Below are 17,442 nucleotides of genomic sequence, written 5' to 3'. Positions count from 1 at the left end.
AATTAACTTAAATGATTTTAGCAAATGGCTGCAATATAACAAAGAGTGAAAAATGTAAGGGGGTCTGAATACTTTCCGTACCCACTGTATATATATATACAGTGTATATATATATATATATATATATGTATGTATATTTAATATATCTCCAAAGATGAATTGTTTAGTACAATTTAAAGAGTGATGATATCGGCATTCAAGTTACAGAACAGCAGTGTTTTCTCCTGCCCAGCTCTTATCTGTAATCCACTCTTTGGTCCAGTGAAATCACAAAATAAAACGCATGCAAACATGCAGCCTGTTTCTCATTTTTGATTTATTAAAAAAAAACACATTACGCTTCAGCAACAGAGTTTTACTCACCAGATGAGCAAGTTCAGCATAATGTTAACACATTGTGAGCTCGCATAGAGCTATGACTAATGAATCTGGATTGTGTCCACATTATAGTGTGATCTAATACAAAATGCAAATTACTTTCTCTTGAGTCACACACTACCTGTATGTGCTGTCCTAATGGAATTCAGGCAATACCCAGATAAATTATGTATATGAATACCAGACATTATTACTTATAAACCTGCACTGGTAATAGACGAGAGAATGAATCACAACGAAACATATTTCACTCTAAAATCAAAAGAAAGTTTTGATAAAAAATTTGAATAAAAAATGATTTCATACCGTATGGTGTCACACATTTTGACAGCCTTCATTTATTTTCATTATGATACAACTTTACAGGACATGTCCAAAAAATTTGCCAATGCTGGTAAAAATGTTCCAGTAGAATGGCAAAACACGCATTTCATTGTATCTGACTACACAGCAAAATGAGTTCACATTATTCGATGACACTGTTGCCTCTCTTGAGCAAAAGCCTCTTACCTATGCACCTATAGGGTGCTTGGGGAGCAATTAGTAGCATGGAGCAGCTCTCCCTACTGCACAGTTTCTCTCTGTCTTTCAGCACACACTGTTAGCAGGGCTAATGGCCAAAATGCCCACAGGCTCACTGTTGTGAGACACACGGCCCTGGAGAGGCAGTCTTGTTATTCTGCCATATTGTTGATTACCCCCTACAGAAGCCTTCTAGCTCTACATTGGATCAGAGAAGTAGTTAGCACATCGCAATAAGACTACACTTGAGAGGAAGTTAGATTAGCACTGCAGTATACATGATAGATACAACTTCCCTGTAACAAAAAAAACGAGATTTTCAATCGGGTTTAGATCAGGACTCTGGGCTGGCCATTTCATTATTTCTGTGTTCTTAGTTTCAAGGAACTGCTTTAGTTGTATCTGAGCTGAAGCTGAAGTATTTGAGAAATCACAGATTTAGAATGAGCAACTTCTCTTGCAGTGGCTTAAAAAGTCATCCATTTGTCCTTCATCTGGACAACATCCTGTCACAGGGTTTCGGCCCGCCATCTTACAATCTCAGTGAAAATTCGAGGAATGCTGCTAGTTAAATATGGTTTATTTTATAATTAAATAAATTATTTGCACCAGGTGCCAGATTAACACCAACAACTTGGAGGTATCTGTAAGTGTTCTCTAATTTTGATCAGAGTTCATTTTCAAATATCTCATTTAAGTTGTTTTTTTTAATACCGTGCTTCACAATACAATTATTTGATGAAATATGCTTACAAAATTGCCCTTCTACGCCTGCTAGGAGTATCAAGTGTTCAGCTGGCACAACCAAAATGAAAATCAGTGCTCAGTTGATACTCTGAAAGACCAAATACTATGAGATTCTCAGGTTTTAATATTTCTTAGAGCTGTTTCCTCTGTTGCAGTAAAAAAACCCTGTCTTTAGAATTCTAAGATAAAAGAGTAGCTCAAAAGCGATTTTTTTTCTCAGAAGCTCTCTTTTCTTTTGCCTTAAACATTCTGAAGGATTCTCCGATATATAGTGTTTGTCTTTTAGATTGTTCTTTTGTTCCCTTCAATTTGGGTATCTCCAAAGAGACCCAGCCTAATTGGCTCATATTAAGATACAGTAATTGGAGCTGAACATGACATTTCTGTCCTACCCCTGAGGAGAATTCTTTCATTTGTGTCACTTCTCCTTTTATGAAATGGAAAGGGAATTCTAGCCGTGTAGAGAACCACACTACAAAACAGTGTTTCTGTGCTAATAGTTGTCGAGATTGTTATGGCTTATTCAAAAACTGTTGCTATGAATATGTAATATTCATGGTAATTAGGCCATAATTAGATTTTAAAAAATGCTTTACGGACCAAAGCATGTTTTCAATGTGCGCAGAAATTAATGCACTCTAAAGAAAACGTTGGTACACACTTCTGCAGTAAACACTTGACTACAGTAGATGCTGATTACTAAAATTGGAAAATATGGCTGATAACTGATTAATCATAGTTTTTATTATTTCTTTTGGATAATGCTCAGTATATAATGACTTAACCATGATATTAGTTTAACATGATTAAATTATCTATTAAGATAAATTTAAGTTTATCTTTACAAAGGTGTAATTATATTTACATGACCTAAAAGTTTCAGTTTAGCGGTGTAATACTATAATAAAGCTATATACATACATACATACACACACACACACACACACACACACACACACACACATATACATATATATATATATACACATATATGTACACACACACACACACATCATATCAGTGGCGTTTCGTCCATATAAGCTGCGAATGCTCCGCATACCCAGGCCATTTGAGAGAATAAGTTCACGGGATAATTCATATAAACTTGATTAGAAGTTGATCCCTTGTCATTTGAAATGTAGCTTAAAGAGTTAGGAATAAGTACGTAAAATGATTTATTTGCCAAACGGCAGTAATTTTCTTTAAATCTACCAGTTGTGGTTGCTTCCGGGCGAGTGGATTCTCCATAGCTTTCTCGTCTCTGCTCTTGTTGCTATGACTCGTCAGGATTGATGCGCGTTCTCAGTGATTTGCTAGTCTGCGGCAGATTTAATGTGCGAGGTAAACTCGTCCAAGCGGAAAAATGTGCTGTTGCTGTCAGATCTCGATTGCCGAAAATCACATTGTGTTTGATGCAAAACCAACTCGACTAAATCAAAAGAAAAAAAAAACACTGTAACTGTATATTTTTATTTTCTCAAGCAAAGCAAATTTTAAAAGTCCCATGAAAACATATCTTCTTACATTTTTGGTCATAGACAATGTATGTTGAAGATACAGTATATATTGCCTAAGCGGTAAATTACTATTATAAATTTTAATAATAACAAACATCATATTGTTCCCTTTGTTTTGCGTATGCTCGTGTCGCTTACAGTTAAAGTCCTTCTCTGATTTTATTATTGTTTGCAAGGTTGCAACGTTACTTTGCAATATTTTAAATATTTTGGGGTATTTTGCATGGTCTGTTATTGGAGTAGTGTCACCCGGGTTGGAATCTTAACTCCTATTCACTGGGAATAAAAAAATCATTTAGCAGATGCAGAGACATATACAGTGTTTCTTAACTATTTGTCATCTGTGATCCCTTTTGAGTGGCCTAAAAGCCGATGGGGGTTGAGGGGATTGTCTTATCACTCAGCATACTCGGTTAAGAAAGTCACCGCTCGCCACTGATATATATACTTTTTATTTCTTTCTTTCAGAATTTAATGGAATCTTTACTTAATCTGTCATATTGGATTTCATTCATGCTTTGAATTCTGGAATTGCCTTCTCTGCAAAGGACATGCGATTCTGCCTTTACATTTCTAAAACAAGCTATATGCTGTCTAACATATGGAACAACATTCACATCAGGTACGCCCTGGTACCTGGAAGATGGTGCCTTAGGCAGTGAACAGAGCGAGGCCATATTTTCTTCTGAGAGAACAGACTGGCATTGATACTTAACAAATACTGAATTTTGTTCCCTTGATGCCTAATGCGTCACTGTGATTTTCCCCAGCCTCTCCTCACCCTGTTTCACCGCTGTGTGTCTATAGCAAATGCTTAGAAACAGATGAAGCTTAAGATTACAAATCCCAAACCTGTTTTTTTCTAAAAAAACAAAACTGTGCACTTTTCCTCAGTTAATCTTAGACGCTCAAAAATACAAGGTGGAAGGAGGGGGTAATTTGGAAAGCAGATGTCTGAGGTATTGTTCATCTAATAAAAATAAAAGCTGGATATCTTCTTTAATGCTCTGTGGTTAGCCTTGGCACACATCTCATAACAGAGTTACTCTGGGAAAATGAGTCTTCCGCCATCTGAATCTCAGGGATGCATTAATTTACTTATTGACTGGTATCACATTGCTTTGTGGGAACCGTTGTTATGCGGCAAGAGTAGATGAAACTGAGAATCTCAGAACCCCTGAGGAAATTGTGACGGATGGGCTGCTCACACATATGGAGTGGAAAGTGGTCTGTCTGTGTTTGTAGGCGATTGTTGCAGTTGCAGAGGCAGCTGGATAATGCCAGGAACAAGGGAGACTCGTTGAACCACAACTACAGTATTCCAGAATGAAAGCACAGGGATGCTAAGACAGATTCTTTTTATATTAATTGAAAAAAGACAAATGAGAATTTTTGAAATGGGGCCAGAGTTTTGTTTAAGAGAGCCCAATAATGCACACTATTATGTTATGATTTAAAAACTATTTTAACATGCTGCGAGATTGGAAAACTGATACTTTTAAATGTTTGTGTCACATATACAGCTTCATGTTTATGGGTTTTTAATGCAGTAGGTTTGTTCGGTAGCTCACACGATATGGTGTTGCACTTGTGAAACTGCCACAAAACTGCAGTTAGGTATGTAATATTGGTGTTGCTGAAACATTGCCACAGGCACATATTTCCAATGAGCCTGGGTTAAGAGTTAGGGTCACTATAAGGTCAGAACCGGTAAATGCATTTTACAGGATTCATAGGTTAAATATGTCATAGGTCATAGGTCTGACCCTCCATAGACAGCAATGCAACTACAAAGTTCAAGGCCTAGAAAAGTACAAACCCGATTCCAAAAAAGTTGGGACACTGTTTTGAATAAAATATAAGTTTATGAGATTTGTAAATTATTCCATTCCTTTTTTACTCACAATTTGTACAGTGTCCCAACTTTTTTGGAATTGGGTTTGTAGTAAGGACATCGTTAAAATAGTCCATGTGACATCATTGGTTCAACCATAATTTTATGAAGCTAAACACTTCAATGGTAATTTTTATGATTTTCTATTTTTTTTGAGTAGAACAGTAAAGAAGATTTTTAGCTGAAACTGTGGTCCTTTGTGATTCATAAAATGCAAGTCAGCGGCTGCCTATTTTTGAGAATAAAACAGCTTATCAAGGAACACAAAATGAATACCCCTGGCTCTTGACAATATATTGAGGTCTTATGAAGTGAAACAAACGGTCTGTGCAAGAAACTGAACGTTATTGACAACATTATTACCTGTAATCCAGAGCCTCAGGTAGGCCTGGGCGATAAAACGGTATTGATATTTATCGACGGTACACCTTCTTCGATAACGATATTAAAAATGATCGATATAGTGCTATGATATACAGTGGGGGAAAAAAGTATTTAGTCAGCCACCAATTGTGCAAGTTCTCCCACTTAAAAAGATGAGAGAGGCCTGTAATTTTAATCATAGGTATACCTCAACTATGAGAGACAAAATGAGAAAAAAAATCCAGAAAATCACATTGTAGGATTTTTAAAGAATTTATTTGCAAATTATGGTGGAAAATAAGTATTTGGTCAATAACAAAATTTCATCTCAATACTTTGTTATATACCCTTTGTTGGCAATGACAGAGGTCAAACGTTTGCTGTAAGTCTTCACAAGGTTTTCACACACAGTTGCTGGTATTTTGGCCCATTCCTCCATCCAGATCTCCTCTAGAGCAGTATTTGCATTTGAATGCAAAAATAGTACAATCCAATGTTAGATGTGCGTCAGGGAGCATCATCAGTGGAGCACGAGATGCGGTGATGATGTAAGTGACGTTGTAGTTAAATTTTTTGTTAGTGTAGCCCACGAGACACGCAGTTGCTGCATTATTCATTCAAAATATTAGAGAAATATAGAAGCTCAATGTGGGGAAGATCTTGATTTGGTTAAAACGGAAACCAAGCCATTCACACAGAACACATATTCAGCGCATTTTCTAGACGGACAAATACAACTGCTGCACTCGCGTCTCACACAAGAGATGTAGACAGCCATGCAAAGTTAAAACAGTTAAAACTTTTCGAAAACACGTCGCGCATTTTTGTGGGGGTTTTTTCCTTTTCACTGCGTCTCATATGTTTTTAAAGGCAATCTGTGTGATGGGCGATTCGGCTCTTTGTATTAAGCAATGCATAAATACGTGATGCTGTTTTGGTCATAATTGTTTATGCAATTTACTAAATTATATTTGATTTATATGAGTTAATTTAGTTGTAATGCACGTTTTTTTTATAGACAGTTACTTCCTTGCGTTGACAATTTAATGTGCTGCATTATTTTGCTCATTGTGCCCTCCTGTGGCCTCGGGAGATAAGCCAAAAGTTTAACCTGTTTAATCTGCATATAAAACATTAGAAATTAGATATTTGTTTAATTTTAATTTTGTTTTTGACTGTTAAAAGTAAAAAATAATTGTTGTTTGTCTCAATAAATTGAGTTAATTTAAAAATACAGTGGTTAAATGTAAACAGTTTTTTCTATTGCTCTTTGTTTTAAATTTTTTTTTCAATAATTATCGATACCGAACGATATGAAATATTATATCGTTGATACATTTTTTAGCTATATCGCCCAGGCCCTAGCCTCAGGCAAACGTTCCAGAGTGATGTCCGATTTGCGAACGAATCATACTTTTGAACCTGTTCTTTTTTAACTATTTCACCAAATCGGACTCAACCATCTGAAACAGTCAACAGCTCGACCAGCACAAATCTACAAGTTACTTACTTTTGGATGTCCCTGATCGTCACTATGACTCGAAATGAGCCAAAATACTGGTGTATATGATCCTATGATGCTGGTATTTACCAACTCATTCAGAGCTCCAGTTCCTCCAACAGTCACTGAACTGAGGTAACAGTTCCAACTCGGACTGAAGAATAAAGAGCTGCTGATATGCACATGCGTGAACCAAACACTTGAATGAAGAGGCGAAAGTTTTTATGGTCTCTCATTGTTTATGTAAAAAGGTGAGAGTGAGGTAAAATGTTCTCTTTGCAGGATCTTAAAGTCAAATTTTTTTTAATACTTTTATTTATATAAATAACAATGGCAATAACACTATGAATGAAACTATTAATCATCACCATCAGAGGAGGTGTCAGTTGTTAGTTAGCCATTCTTCCAAAAATTTGGTTCCATTGTTTAGCATAGGCTATACTGTAAATGGACCTGGACAAACAAGCATCCATTGTGTAGCGAGATGGTGGATCCTAATGACCAGAAGTACCTGGTAGTAAGTGAGACTTGAGAAAAAAGTAAAATTCGGGGTGTCCAAGAGTAGATAGGTTTGTTCATTCAACATGAAAACATGGCAGTGTTGGATATTGCTCTTCTCATTGTACCTCACTTGTAGTTTCTATCATGCATCTCTAGTAATGTTTTTCTTAACTAGTGATCTGCTTAACTGTGTGCTTCCATATCCTAAAATGAAATAGACCCTCAAAAGTAACATCTGAAATGCTCTTAATAGTTTTAGATTACGTGCATGTAAATTAGCATGATGCTAACAACATGATAATCTAATAATGTGACAAAAAAAACTATGTGGAGTGCTGCAGTGACGACTAGATCATGCCTATACCACCATTAAGCTTCTGACAACTCTTTTTTTAACTTTGAGTTAGAATAGTTTTGCAAGTGCACGACAGCAGTAAAAGCAGACTAGAAGACTAAGTTCCCTTTCGAGCAGTCTCTCCCATTGGGGAAACTCCTGTTTACTCTGAATACTGAAGCCTGATTTGTTCCGGTTCATCTAGCTGCATGAACAAATGGTGCTTCAGTCCACCAAAAGGGATGGGGCCCGACTGCTATATAAGTTGGCTCTGAGCACCATTTAGCCAGAATTGTCTTCTTCAGTGCAAAGAACATCTCCTCGCTTGACTCTGAAAAAGAAGCAGCAGCTGGAAGCCCGAAGCCTACTTGCCATAGAAGAGCCCCGGCAGCAGAAGATCGCCTCTCTCAGTGCTTCCCCTGCGGCCATTCGGCGACTTCGGCGAACCCATGCATGACTCAGACAGACACAGTGAGTGTGTCGCTTGCCTGGGCGGTGCTCACACACACGGTCCTCCCCCGTCCACTCTAATGTTTCTTACCTCCCAGTAGCCTCGTAGGAAGAAACAGCCAGAGCAACGGGACTGACTTATTGGGCACGAGTTATCTCACACCAACACACCAGCACAAATCCCGTGTGCTTCACTCTCCCAACAATGCCTCGACTCACCAGTGTATTTTGTATGTGAGGATCAGCACCCCTCATCTGCAATGAACTGCTTGATTTCCTTCGGTGGATCTGAGGAGGAAGCTGTCGCTGATGACTCCATGTCGCTGACAGCTTCAGATGCACAGGAGTGGGCGTGTTCTGGCGAGGACCCCGGCACCCTTCCTCCCACAGATTCAGCACGGGCCAGCGTGGACGGCGAGCTGATTCGCATCCTCACAAAAGCCGTGGAGGATCTCAGCTTGGACTGGTCAGCTATCTGAGTTCTGATACCAAAAATGAAAATGCTGTCATTAATTACTCACCCTCATGTCGTTCCAAACCTGTAAGACCATTCATCTTTGTAACACAAATTAAGATTTTTTTCATGAAATCCGAGAGCTTCCTGACCCAGCATAGACAGAAATGTAACTGAAATGTTCCCAGGCAGAAAAACGCAGTAAGGACGGTAAAATAGTCCATGTGACATCAGTGGTTCAACTGTAATTTTACGAAGAAAACGTTTTGTGCACAAAGAAAACTAAAATAATGACTTTATTCAATAATTCTTCTCCCCTGAGTTACCGTCTTACACCATTATCGAGAGTATCATGACACAAATTTGTGTCCCAAAGATGAACGAAGGTCTTACGGCTTTGGAACGACATGAGGGTGAGGAATTATTGACAGAATTTTCATTTTTGGGTGAACTAACCCTTTAAGGACCTGTCCACAGTGACTGACCTGGCTCTGTGCACTACAAAGACCACTGCTCAGGCGATCGACAAGGCCATGGCCATCCTGCTGGCTCTGAAGTGTCACCTTTGGTTGAATCTAATGGAGATCAAGGATGCTAACAAGGTCGCCTTCCTGGACTCCCCTGTTTCCCCCAAGGGACTGTTCGACCCTGCCATGGATGGATTTGTCAAGTGTTTCACTGCAGCACAGAAGTTATCACAAACCATGCGTCACTTCCTACTAAAGCACTCCAGCTCGGCAGCTGATCCAAGTACCCAGAAGGCTCCATCCTCCCAGCAGACTGCAAAACTGGCTCAGTCTCTGGCCCAGCCTCAGCCCAAGTCTGAGCCTGGGCTCCAACAATGTCCTCAGACATTGAGAGATCGAATCCGACTCGTCCTCATACTGTGCCAACATGGGACTTATACTAGTACACTAGGTCACTAGTGGAATGGCCTCCTCTTTGGTCCAGCGGAGTTTCCAATGGTGATATCTGTGCGGCTGCCAGCTATAGCTTGTCGTCCACCTTCACCAGGTTTTATAACTTGGATGTCCCTGCCCTCCAGGTCTTGTTATGTAGTCCCCAGCCTAGTCATAACTGGCTCATGCTTATAGGAGCCCTCATTATGTGCACTCCAGGGCTGGGCTATAGTTCTATAGTTATGGAAATAGTTCCATTTTAATTTGAACATTTTATATATTGTTTTCAGTACTTAAAGCTGCAGTCCGTAAGTTTTGCCTCTTTGTTGCCATCTGTTTGAAAACCCGCAATTGCAGCTGTTTGCGGAATTATCCATGCATGGGTTGTGCACCGGCACGGCTCCAGCGCAGATGAATCTAATGTTTTGAGGAGTGTGTGTGTGGCAGTCAGTCACCACACCGGTGTGGATATTTACTGTACTTCGCAATCACATATTTTAGCCTACGTCTTGGAATATATGACCCAAATAAGAATTTTCACCTTAAATTGTCATCTGAACAAGTAAGTAACAAGCCTGCCACATTTTTCTGACCAACTGAGGAAAAAAGCATTACAATAAATGGTGATTAATACCAATGGTGATTTCATCTAAAGATCAGTTAGCTCATATCACATCAAACCATGCAAATTATTATTATTGTTATACTTCATTCTCAAATTATTAATGTTAACAACATCAGCATTGCCTATTGTGCATTAGCGTGTAGATTTAAATTTCTGCACAGTCTAATCTCGAATTGTCATACCATTCGAATTTCATATTAAGAAATTATTTTAACTCAAAAAGCAAATTATGCTCCCTTCGAACTGGTTGTCTTTAAAATCTTGTGTAATCCCAGGCTATCTGTAATCAGAAGCACATTTAAAACTGGAATATAATTTAATTTCATTCACATGTGTTTCACATGTGGATTACAATCCTCCATTAAAATTATACATTTAATTATTCTAGCTGCTGTGAGAAAAGGCTATAAACGATCCGCCACCTGCAGGATCCTCACATGCAATAGCCTAGTAGCAGGGACAACTTCTTTATGTTTACAGACGTGATGTAATCATGCGGCAGCATGCTTGAATTTCCCGTGAAAACCTACCCGTACCACTCAAATTAGAAAACATTATTATAAGCTAACCGTTGTGAATCGGGCTAAAGTAAGGGGATAGTTTTGAACACTGGCTGGTTATGTACTTGCTCAAATATTGATTTCTGATCATTTTTAACCAAAAAAAGTTATGGACTGCAGCTTTAATGAAACATTTAACACTTATCTCGGATGGATTTTGTAACTTCTTTCAACATCATCCTTCTAAACACTATCATATTATTTGATAGTCTTGGATCCTAGTTCCCAATTTCTAAAATATGTATTTTGTCTTATGGCTATGGCAGATTTTTTTCACTTGTTTTTCTTAAAAACAGTAAAAAACAAATCTGCCAGTGATAGAATGCAAATAGTTTTGCTGTTGAGTTGAATTTATGATTTATATATGTGTGTGTATGCCTTAGATTTAGTCTAAAATTACGTAGCATAATGTTGCTTACTGTTTTGGAAAAACGTTTGTATCTGGTGCCATTCAGTTCAGAACCACAATATCTGTAGAAAAATGTCCATTAATCTGATATTCACTCTCAAACATCCAGTTCAGTTATAGCCCCTCTGTTTTCTTAAAATCAGCTACACTAGTGTCACAAAAATAGTGTCCATGGTGCTGTGGATTCAGTTGTTAATAGTAATTTTGATACAAGATGGCAGTTTTTTATTGATTCAGCGGAAGGGTTGCAGCACTTTTCTGACAGCACAGGCATTTTTCAGTATCTTGGAGAGATCTGAAATATTCAGATGTCAACTGGTTTTCTCTCATTTATCTTTCGTTTCCATTTGCATAATTCTTATAAGTCAGTCCTCAAAAATACCCATTTGCTGTTTCTTAAACTAAAAAGCTAAAAGTGGCCTGAATTTTTACAGAACTAATCGCCCCTGACAAATTAGTCTGGTCTGGTCGAGAAATGGCTTCTTTAAGCCTGGGATTTCAAGATTGGACCACATAGATTTATTGTATGAGCTGCTTCATCGAGACAAATGTAGTGTGACAGATTGAACTGCATCCTGTGAGGTGAACGTACTTGAAGATGACTGATTTGAAAAAATTAGTGCTGATGGGAAAAAAACGACAACAGAGATGTGATCACACTATTGTCACCATCCGACCGTTTAGCCCCAGTTCTGTCTTGAGGTTTAAAGAACCATCAGAGAGTTTGAAATTGGAAGTTGTTTTGCATTTGTTTTTTATAATTGACGCCCATGCAGTGTTGATGTATGGCACACTTTTGAATTCATTTATAATATGTGAGAACAACATAAATGTGTATCTTTCATGAGGGTATCATGCATCCAACTTGGCAAAATATAAGCAGAAATATTTCTTATGACTTTTAAACAAACATTGGACATCGGAGAGTTACGGTTACTAAATTCTAAATTTATCTTCACTAAATTTAAACAAAGATAAATTCACCTGAGAAGCAGATTCGCTTGATGTTTTAAGACTTATTTTCAGGTGCATTTTGAATATCATTTTTTACATAAATAATAATAAAAAAATGAGCATGATCTTTCTTTGGTCGCGTTACAGTTTTTCGTACAAATTAAACACATTTTTACTGGTTTTATTCAAGCAATAAGATTTCAAATGTAATGTCATTTTTTCTGTTCTGTTCTATTCTCACAACTATCTTTGAAATGTACAAGGTTATGACCATTTGATCTAGATTTATACATTTGGCAAATGCTTTATTACAAAGTGACTTGCATTGCATTTCTTGCTTTTCCCTCATGACCTTGGCATGGTCTTCTGTTTGAGCTACAAGTAAAGTGTCAAGTTTTCTAGAATAGCTAAAAGGGCACAGTAATGAACTTGTGTCTTTTCCACACACAGGTGACCATCCTCATCATACTGGCCTTGGCCTTTCTGGCCTGCATAGTGTTTCTGGTGGTGTACAAAGCGTTTACCTATGACCACACCTGCCCTGATGGCTTTGTGTATAAGGTAAGTAGATGAACACAATATTTCTTAATTTCTTCATGTTCTTCATTTATTAAACAAATTATTTCAAAACTATTTAAACAATTAATAAAATTAAATACTGTCTGTAATGGTTGTTTAATTTGACTAAACTACTAATGTCTGAAAATAAGACTAATCCATTTTAACTGTCAAATGTTACGTATAAATGCAGTTACTTAGAGAGAAATACTGTAAATATATATTGCTGTAAAATTCATATAGTTATTCAAAATGATATGTATGCTCTCTTTGTTTTTAGACAAAATTTCACAATATTAAAGGCCAAAAAAAGCCGAATTAAAAGACCACTCTGTACACTTTCGTAACTACAAGTACCCTTTTAAAAAGTGTACTTTGTGATAATGTGAAATTAAAATTTTTACTTTAAAGTTCATTTTAAATCATGTTTCAGTGTCGTTCTTGATTATAATTTAACTATAGTGTTACTGAATATTACACTTAAAGGGGTCCTATTATGCTTTTTTTTAATGTGTGTAGTGTGTATGTTTGGGCATAAAAAAATATCTAGAAAGTTACAAACCCACTCACAAGTCCACTCCAAAGGAAGATATTTTGTTTTAAAAAAAAAATCCCTTTTCAAGAACTACAACGAACGGCTCGTTTGGACTATAGCGTTGGTTTCCGGGCTTTGTGATATCACAAAGCGGCTCATTAGAATATCATTAAAAATAATTCCCGCCTACAGAAATTCGAATGGTTGGGGGGTGGGGAGGGGCGAGGTTGTGGTTAGAACGCTTGGTTGAGTGAGTGCATCAGACGAGACGGCGAAGAAGAAGTGCTGCTGCAGAGTTAGTGCATCAGAGAAAACCAAGAAGAGCTGCTGTACTGTAGCGAAAAATTTTCGGCATGTCTAGAACAATCCTTACATGTACAACATGACGTAGCTGGGCGCCGCGGACAGACGCCGAACGGCGCCGCCGGTGTGCCTACACTCATAGAAAAGAATGTATTCGAATTTTAAAGACGCGACGCTGCGCTTCTCGTCCAGTGTGCGATCGCCTGAAATGCTGTTTTTTTCACCTCCGTGCCCAAACGTCTTTGTTTGGGCTTCCGAAAGCGGATGATGTCAGGAAACAGTGGTTGCAATTAATTTTTTATCTCTTATGTCCCTGAGCATTATAACCCCAATTTGCTATTGTGTGCTGCGCATTTTACTGAGGACAGCTTCCACAACATGAGGGAGTACAGTGCCGGATTCGCCAAAAAGCTTTTGTTGAAAGACGGAGCAAGGGGCGGAGCAGTAATGAAACACTGTCTAAGCTGTTCGCCAATCACAAAGCACTGGGACAGCTAACCAATCACAACACATTTTGTTTTTCGGAAGGCGGACCTTCAGCAAACCCGGAACTAATCGAGCCGTTTGTGCCAGGCTGGGGAGAAAGGTATTTTAATAATGTAAATTATGTGAAAAATAATGCGTTTTTCTAACCACCAAGCATGAGAGCATGTCCTAGTACACCCCCAAAACAAAATCAAGACTTTGTAAAAGAGCATAATAGGACCCCTTTAAAGTTAAATGACATAAACTTTAAATAGAAATAACATTGAAGTATATTTTAGTTCACTGTAAATGTAACACATATTAACAATATTTCAAACACATATGAAGTAATTATGAAATTACATAAAAAGACACTTAATATACCTTCTTAAATGATTAGTACATTAATCTATGACGACAGAATAATAGCGATATGCGTGATGCACATTTGTCCCATTGAAGCGCTTAAATGATGATCTTAAAATAAGAAACATTTCTTATGCCGACAACAAATTTGGAGTCAAAATTCATAGCTCTAATGTTACATATTCCTGTTTTTTCCAACAGCACAAGCGCTGCATCCCTGCCTCACTGGAGGCCTACTACACCGCCCAGGATGCCAACAGCCGCGGCCGCTTTTACACCGTCATCAGCCACTACAGCATGGCCAAGCAGACCACCTCCCGCTCTGTTTCTCCATGGCTTCCTGCTGGAAGTGCTCAACATGATGTCAAGCCTTCCAACACAGACAGCCAATGAGATTTTCCACGCTGCTTTTTAAAGATTTGTCATCACGTCCACCTGCATCACGCAATTCCCTAATCCCCCAATATTTCCACCGGCTTTGTTTCTTTTATGTCCATTGTTTAATTTTTTAGCTGCGTAGTTTTAATCTTATATTCATTTATTATTATTATTTATTATTTTATTAAAATATTTTATTTTTGTTGTACATTTTTTTGGATTTAATACTCAACTATTGTTTGTACAAAGGCATGACTCTGCAATCTTGTCAAGCGGTTTCCCCAAAATGTCTGTGAGTGTCAATGACCCATTATGGAAGCAGAATATCCATACGCCCCTTATGTAGTTAGGTAACAACAATCTTGAAAGGCATGATAAAACAGGGAGTTTTGTGCTTTTACTTCTGAAACAGCAGAAAATATACAAACATGCTCTCACGTTAGAATATGAAAACAGACACCCTACTTGTTAGACTCATTTTTATGTACCACCTATTACAACATATTATTGAAATATTGATATAGGCCAAAAATAAAATGGCAAATGATCATATTGTAAATGTACAGAATGTTATGGTTCCTACTTTGAACCTCGATGTAAATAACTCATGAGAGCAATTACCCATGGTGTGTGTGTTCGTCAGACACATTGTAATATTCTCACTGTTTCTCAATGAATGGAGGTGTTTAGAGCTTTGCGGCTTGCTTTAGCTGGTGTCTATGCTTGCATTTAACCAGAGGCGAAACCTTGGACTCTTGAGATGATTTGGTGAAATGTCTCATCTGAATTCCTGCCAAAGCTTGATTTTCTGCTATGTTTGGTCACAAGTCTGCTCTTTTTCCATTTTTATATTTGTTGTCAGAAAAAAAGGATTTTTGAAATCTTGTGCTGTTGTTAGTTGAGATGTAGCAAAGCATTGAATATTTTTGATTGTGTATCCTTTATGTTCAAAATAATAAAGATATTCAAGGTGTTCAATTGTTGTGTCTTTTGGCTCCTGTCGTATCTTTTGGTTCTTGTTGAGTAGTGAACTGTGTGTGTGTGTGTGTGTGTAATAAAATCATCTTCAGACGAACTGGGAAATCTCAACAACACATCTTATAGGAAAGAAAAATCACAAACGGCATCTCGTCAATATCTCCATTTTGTCTCTTTGTTTTCGTTGACTATTGAAATTAAATGGAAAGCAAACCAGCATTCCACATTTTTGGTTTTATTATAAACAGACCCACTCTTTTCAAAAACAAGAGTGCTTAATTCTATTTCATGTGCACTTCTAGTTCACATCAAATCTTACAAGCATATTAAAAACTGCTTGCAGATAATGTAACATTAGTGAAGTAGAAAGTCACTTAAGTGTACTTAAAGAGAGTACACTTTCATGACTGCAAGTACACTAATAATGTCTAAAACATTTACTTTAAAGTACATCTAAAAGTATGATTTTATTATCATTCTTTAAAGAAGTAATTACGGACATAAATGCAAAGATGGACTTAAGTCCTATAACCAGTGTTGGGAAGGTTACTTGTAATCTGTAATGGAAACCTATTACCTTTTCAAAGTTACCCTATTTAAAATGTAATCGTAATGTAACTTTTTAAATTACTTTATTAATGTAACTGATTACATTTGATTACTTTTCTAAATTTCCAACAAATGATTTCAACAGTTAATCAGTTTCAGACATTTACACCAGGGTTAACCTGACAGTATGTGCTCAACACTGATTGCTGTCAGACTTTCAAAATCCTTCATCACTTGAATTAAGATGATAATAATTGAACACATCCACCACAAAATCAGACTTTAGTACCGCCTTTTACTTTGAGATAGACTCCTGAAACATTGGTGTCTTTTTGAAACATTGGTGTCTGTTTGTATATGACATGACAATATAGTTTTCTCAAAAGAAATTGTAAAATGGTCAAGAAATGACTCATGAGCAGCTCTAGAGATTATGTTCATGTGTTCATGTACTCATATATACTGAGGCGGCAGAGGCTGAAAACACCGCGAGCGATACACACGCATACTTCAGTATGTGTAGTAAATGAAACCGCCTCTGCACCATTAATTTCCACGAGGGGCGGACTGGGAAAAGATTTCAGGCCGGGAAATCTCACACTCATCCAGGCCATCCCATACACCCAAACAAATTCTAAAACATGGACAACCCTACTTTTTGTATGACCATCACATAAAAAATCCTTAAGATGGGGACATGCAAAATAATTAAAAGTTCTCTCCTTAACTGAAATTTAAATTTTCAGTCTCTTTGCCCTGATATCGCTACGTCTCTCACCAGGGCCAACCTTAGGGGGGTGCAACTGGTGTGGTCGCACCGGGCCCTGTGGCGAACAGACCGTTTTATTTAATTGCATTAAATGAACATGTAGTTGTGTCCAAAATCAGTAAGACCAGATCAGTCAAAAACACCATATTAACTGATAAAGTTAATAAATAAAACAGCTGAAAGAAAGAAAGGATGATATCATTTGTTGTCATGAATGAATTTTCCTCTAACTGATACCTGACATTCATTAACCATAACAGCAACACGGCAATAGCCTTGTAATCTACTGTACATATTAGAAATACAACATTTTACTGCTTAAAACAATGTCCGATGACTTGGTGAATCTGTCAGAACTCATTCCGCTGACTCAAAATGATCACAATTTCGGGGGCGCTAGCGAGCCATGGGTCGATAGGTCGCACTCCTCTAC

General features: G+C 37.5%; 1 protein-coding gene across 1 annotated transcript in view; it reads left to right on the top strand.

Moving 5' to 3' along the window:
- The window catches only part of LOC107581909 (neuron-specific protein family member 2-like), a 33,580-nt gene extending 17,900 nt beyond the window's left edge, over positions 1-15,680 (top strand). Inside the window, exons 4-5 of the mRNA XM_016267590.1 lie at positions 12,559-12,669; positions 14,537-15,680. Of these exons, the coding sequence (XP_016123076.1) occupies positions 12,559-12,669; positions 14,537-14,728 (303 nt within the window). The 3' untranslated portion in view covers positions 14,729-15,680. The remainder of the gene's footprint in view (positions 1-12,558; positions 12,670-14,536) is intronic.
- Positions 15,681-17,442: the final 1,762 nt, after the last annotated feature.

The sequence above is a fragment of the Sinocyclocheilus grahami genome, unplaced genomic scaffold, assembly GCF_001515645.1.
Source record: "Sinocyclocheilus grahami isolate Dianchi unplaced genomic scaffold, SAMN03320097.WGS_v1.1 scaffold39.1, whole genome shotgun sequence".
Lineage (NCBI taxonomy): Eukaryota > Metazoa > Chordata > Actinopteri > Cypriniformes > Cyprinidae > Sinocyclocheilus > Sinocyclocheilus grahami.
Note: the sequence above shows the minus strand (reverse complement) of the source record. Positions and strands in the feature narration are given on the sequence as shown.